This window comes from Fulmarus glacialis, unplaced genomic scaffold, assembly GCF_000690835.1.
Source record: "Fulmarus glacialis isolate BGI_N327 unplaced genomic scaffold, ASM69083v1 scaffold42942, whole genome shotgun sequence".
NCBI classification, from domain to species: domain Eukaryota; kingdom Metazoa; phylum Chordata; class Aves; order Procellariiformes; family Procellariidae; genus Fulmarus; species Fulmarus glacialis.
Window position 1 is genome coordinate 1 of NW_009199248.1, and position 5241 is coordinate 5241.

The 5241-nt window shown below is 46.5% G+C and overlaps 1 protein-coding gene across 1 annotated transcript; it reads left to right on the forward strand.

The window, feature by feature from the left end:
* Window positions 1-830: 830 nt before the first annotated feature.
* On the forward strand, window positions 831-3225 carry MED20 (mediator complex subunit 20; the record flags this gene model as incomplete). The annotated part of the gene is made up of 2 exons (XM_009573184.1): window positions 831-1110; window positions 2824-3225. Coding segments are annotated over 2 exons (496 nt in total), but the record flags the coding sequence as incomplete, so codon positions are not given.
* Between the last annotated feature and the right edge of the window lie 2016 nt (window positions 3226-5241).

A 5241-nucleotide genomic window follows, 5' to 3' on the forward strand; every position in this document is an offset into this window, starting at 1 on the left:
GCCGTGGCCGATGCCGTGTGCTGGGGCTGCCCTGTAGCTGTTCTGCCCGCTCACCAGCGCCGTTTTCCCCTTCCCAGCGTTGCCCTGCCCTGGGGATGGCCGTGTCGTGGGGGGAGCCCGGCCTGGAGGATTCCCGCTCGAGCCTTAGCAGCCGTGTCGGGTATCTTCGCTGTCAGCGTATTTTTCTCTGAAGCTTTTTAAGTGTTCCTTGTCTCTGAGTTGCTTTTGGAGGCTGCGTTTTGCCCTGGAGAGGATGAGCACAAGTCTCCTGGCAGCATCTGCGTGCTGCTGCCTGCTCTGCTTGCTGGAGGGCAGGCGGTGGCAGCGGAGAGGAGTGCCGGCTCCCAGGGTGGTGGGGAGCAGCTCTCGGGGGTCTGAGGTGTGAGATGACCCAGCTGTTTCCAAGGGATGTGCTTGGAGGACCCCAAGTCCCCTCTTGACATAGCACAGCCTAAAATGGTAGCTCAGAGGTACGGCGTGGCCCCCTCACCTTGAGGGGCTGTTCTGGCCTCTCTTTCTTTCTCCTAAACACCTGGATTTTCACATCCTTTAAAAAACGCTAATGGGAACATCACCGTGGTGGCTCTGTGGCTGCAGAGGGCAGCACCCAGCCCGTGCAGCCTCAGGGGTCTGCTCAGCCGGTTTGCCCGGGCAGATCCGTTTGAAGCTACCAGAGGAGCTTTTTGCTGCTTTTTCTGCAGCTGGAACTTGCATGGCCACATGCGTGGAAAGGCTTTTGTGACCTATGCAGATAACTGAGGAGGACAAAGGAAAAACCAGGTGCTTCTTTCTTTAAAGCACATACAAGCGCAGGACTGTTGGTTTTACAGCCCAAATACCATTGCTCTTATTTCAGGGCAGACAGGCAAGCTGATGTATGTGATGCACAACTCCGAATATCCCCTCAGCTGCTTCGCTCTCTTTGAAAACGGTCCCTGCCTCATAGCAGATGCCAACTTTGATATTCTTATGGTGAAGTTGAAAGGCTTCTTCCAAAATGCCAAGGCAAACAAGATAGAGAGCCGGGGCACCCGCTACCAGTACTGTGACTTCTTGGTGAAGGTGGGCACGGTTACAATGGGGCCCAGTGCCCGTGGGATATCTGTCGAGGTAAGAATCGTCTTTGGAGGGTATAAAATACAACTACAGACAGGGAAATCCCATGTTGGAGGCTAGATGAGAAATCCCCCATCCCTTCTGTGTCTTGATTGTATTGCTCGTTGCTGGTAGTTTGTACTAGATGCGTTCATGTATGCAGCAGGCAGGGTATTTATCTTCTTTTCACAACAAGGTTTAATTCAGGCAGGTACTTTGGGGCTCAGCTGCAGCTAGGGAAAAACCTGTCATTGAAGTGTCAATAAACAAAAGCCCAAAGGGATGCCATCAAACTAAAAAGCTGCTTAAAGTCCTGATGCACAACACTAGTAGCCCCTTCAGGTTAATAAGCATGCCGAGGGGGACAAAACAACCTCTTCAGCTGCTAATTTGATGCTGATTTGGGTTTTGCTTGCAGGCAACGGCTGGGCTGAGGCAGCCCTGGGAGAGCAGGGTCCTCCTGCTCCAGGTTCTGCTCACACGATGTAGAAATGGTCCTCTCCTCACCAGAGAGCTTTTGGCAGGTGTCAGTCCTACCCCATGCCATGCCGACCTGGATTGCCGCACCACGGGGTACACCGCGGGCTTGAAGCCTGCCATCAAACCGCTTCCGCGCTCTCCGCTCAGTGCCGTGACTGCTGATGAGGCTCGAGAGCATCGGATGCCAGCTGCCGACAGGCATTTCAGAGGGTGGAGGCTGGGCTGAAGCAAACTCTAAAGGGAGATCCTCCAGCGTATGCGAAGGGGCATGGGAGGATCTAGGAAGGCATTTGGGGAGATGGTTGGCTGAGTGCAGGCATGAGTTGAAGGCTCACAAGCCATGGACAAGCCTCAGCTGGGCTGAAAAGATATCTCGGAAAAAGACAAGGAGCTGGGCTGTGCTAGTATGGGAAGGGCAAAGCAGAGTAGGTCAGACTCCAGACATCTAGATATATTGGTCCCTAACAGTATTCGAGGTAGCTGAGAATTAGATGCTTAAAAGTCCTTCAAAATCAGAGCTTATGATTTTTCTAAACACACACATCCTGTTGTCTGATATACAATTAATAATCATGCTGCATCTACTCAGGCGAGTGTTCCTAGCCAGCGGGGATGAGGATTGAGAAACGGCTTATTTCTTCACTGCAACAAACACAGATGTTGTAGTGTTAGTGAGCTATTGACCTGGGGTTAAACAGAAGCTTGTTTTACCCTAAACTTGAGTTCAAGACCAGATTTGCCAGGTGGTCTGGCTGCTTCCGTTTTAGTTTAGTAGTTTTTTCAGGGTTTGCGTTAGGACCTACTCCTGATTTGGTACCAGACTCATATTTAATAAAATGCTTCAAGTCCTTAAGTCCCAAGGCTTTTCCCAGTACACTCCTGAAGGATGTTACAGCCACACGAGTCATCGACCTACCAGCATGTGGGAATAAAGTTTGGTTTTGGATGGAGTAAAGTTAACGTGGCGTTTGAACCAATGTCCCAAGACCCCTGCTATTGGGGATTTAATAAAAGCAATGCCCTTACAGGGTACACTTTACCTCCTCTTTCCTTTTGAAGGGATTTCTTGCATGTTCCCAACATGTCCTGTTCGTTTATATTTGTCCATCCTTGTTATACGCTAAATATTCTCAGATGTTTTTATGAAAAGCATTCTCTCTCTAGTGAGGCAGAGAGAGGAAAGCGCGTTGCCTCCTGCGTGGTTATTGCCCCTGCCGCGAGCTTCAGGGCTGTGGTTTCTGTTGCCAGGTGGAGTACTGCCCCTGCGTGATAGCCAACGACTGCTGGAACCTGCTCATGGAGTTCATGCAGAGCTTCATGGCGAACCACACTCCCGGTATCCCGTCCGTGTTTGGCACCAAGCATGACAGCATCTACAGCCCAGCGGACACGATGGTTCAGTACATGGAGCTGTTCAACAAGATCCGCAAGCAGCAGCAGGTGCCTGTAGCGGGGATCAGATGAAAGGACTCCCTGCAGCCCGGTTTAGAGCGACTGCATCCTCTTGCCTTGCCCATGTGGATCAGGAGTCCCTCCAAAAAGTGGCACTGGAGGCAGCCCAAGGTTTTTTTTCTTCTCAATCTCTTTCCTCTGTTTCAAAGCAAAGGTCTTGAATGCTATGCATATTTCTTGTTGTCCTCCTTCATGTTTTTGAGCGTGTCTGGGATGGGACTCAGATGGTTCTGATGGTTCTTAGTACAGTGCTTCATGCGGGGGGTTACTGTTCGTCGGGAAGAGGGAAAAGGAGAAATTCCAGCCAAATGCATGGAAGGGCAGAGTGTTCTTGACTGCAAACAGCTACATGAGAGATTTTTTTTTTTTTTTTTTTTTTTAGATATCCACGTGAAAGTGTCTTGTTACTTTTCATCAAAATAAAAAGCTGTATTTTGTGAGGAGATGGAGTCTTTCTGCACAGCAAGTGTTGTGCTGTTTTCTATCGTTTATTTACAGCTTTTGAAATTTTCTGTTGCATGGAGACAGTTCTTCAGCAGAGTTTTATCTTTGATTTGGTTCAAGAGCTTTATACCCCTGAAGCAAACTAATTTCCCTGTGGCAAAATCTACAGGAATTTTTGCATTCCTATTATGAGTATGTTCTTAACTTGCCTTCATCTTTTGTATCTGATGGGAGTATTAAAATCTCCTACCTCTCAGATGATACCGATGAAGCCTCATGATAAATAAATAAGCCTGGCAGGAGCCCTCTCATGCATTGAAAGAGAATACCAACCGCTTTATCTCATTGTCTGAAAGGTAGGTGGTAAATGTCCTGTCCCTGCACACCATTTCTCATTTGAGAAATCCTGGTGACTTCAGCAGATTTAATGGAGTAAGGAAGGATTTGGAGAATAAGAACCAAAAATTTATTATAAGACTTAACTATATGATATCACTGGAATATTTTTTTTTTTTAGTGGTGATTTATTTTTACAGCAGGAAAACCAGGGAAATTAGATCCCTTTTGCGCTATCTGTCCCCTCGGTTTTACATGTTCAGTATCTGTCTGGCTTGTAGGTGGCATTTTTTCTTCTCCTCTCTGCTCCACTCCCAGCTCGGTCTTAGAATAAGCAGAAACACCCTCATTCAGCCACCAACCTTTGCGCTGAGCTTCCTTCGTGGTTCCTGGGAAAGCTGTGTGTAGCAAGGTTCCAGCTGTGCAGCCCGTGTCCTGGACATAAAGGGCAGGTGTAGAGAAGGTCTAAGGATGGTTTTAGGAAGGGAGATTTGTAAGGACAGTGGGTTCCTCGTGAAGAAGCAGTGTGTGTCTTGCCTTCAGAAAATATTGTTGGTTTCTTGCAAATACAGGGGTCTTGAAGAGTCTGAAGAGTGAGTAAAACAGAAATAGATTTCTCCTAAATAGATTTTTCCTCCTGAAGGGGGGAAAAGAAGTTGTTTTGTTACTTGATTTGCTGGCTGGTGGAGAACTAGTTTGATATGATTTCTTTGTGATTATCATTTGTACCTGTAAGCCTAATTAACTGTTAGAGTGCCTAGAGCTTTTAGTGTGGGCATTTAATAAATTTAATCAGCACTGGGTCCAGAAAGATCTGGTTAATGAACCATAATAAATGGCATAATGTACCATAAGCGTGTTAGAAATTCCAAGATGCTGAATATACTGAATTTTTGCAACTCTTAGCTCAAGTTCATGACATGTGCACTGATTTCAGTGGGACTATTAATTTTCAGTGATGAAAATTCAGTGAGAATCCGACCTGCTGTCATTCCACGTAGTTAAGTGTGGCTCGGAAAACTTATGAAAACAAACTGTGGTCTTTGTGCGTATAGTTATTTCTGTCCTGTTTCCCATTTTAGGTCTTAAGGTTAAAAAAAAAAACCTTTTAATGATCAGATTAGTCATGCTGAATGTTGCTAATGTTTTATTAATTCCCGAAAGATGCGTTCTGTAACCAGAGATGTCAAAACTCTGGTCACATGTCTTAAAAACATAAAATGTGTGCTGGAATCTCTGGGGACTTCTGTGCTCTTATTAATACATTGTACTGTTCCTAGAGTAATAAAGTGGGACCCCTTGAGCTACATTCTGCCTTCAATTACACCATTACAGCCATTGACGTCAGTAGGTTTCCATACGTGTAAGGGTGGGTAGGATTTAGCCCTTTATGTCTTAGCAAAAACGTCTGTTGCTGTAACTGCATTCTGTGAA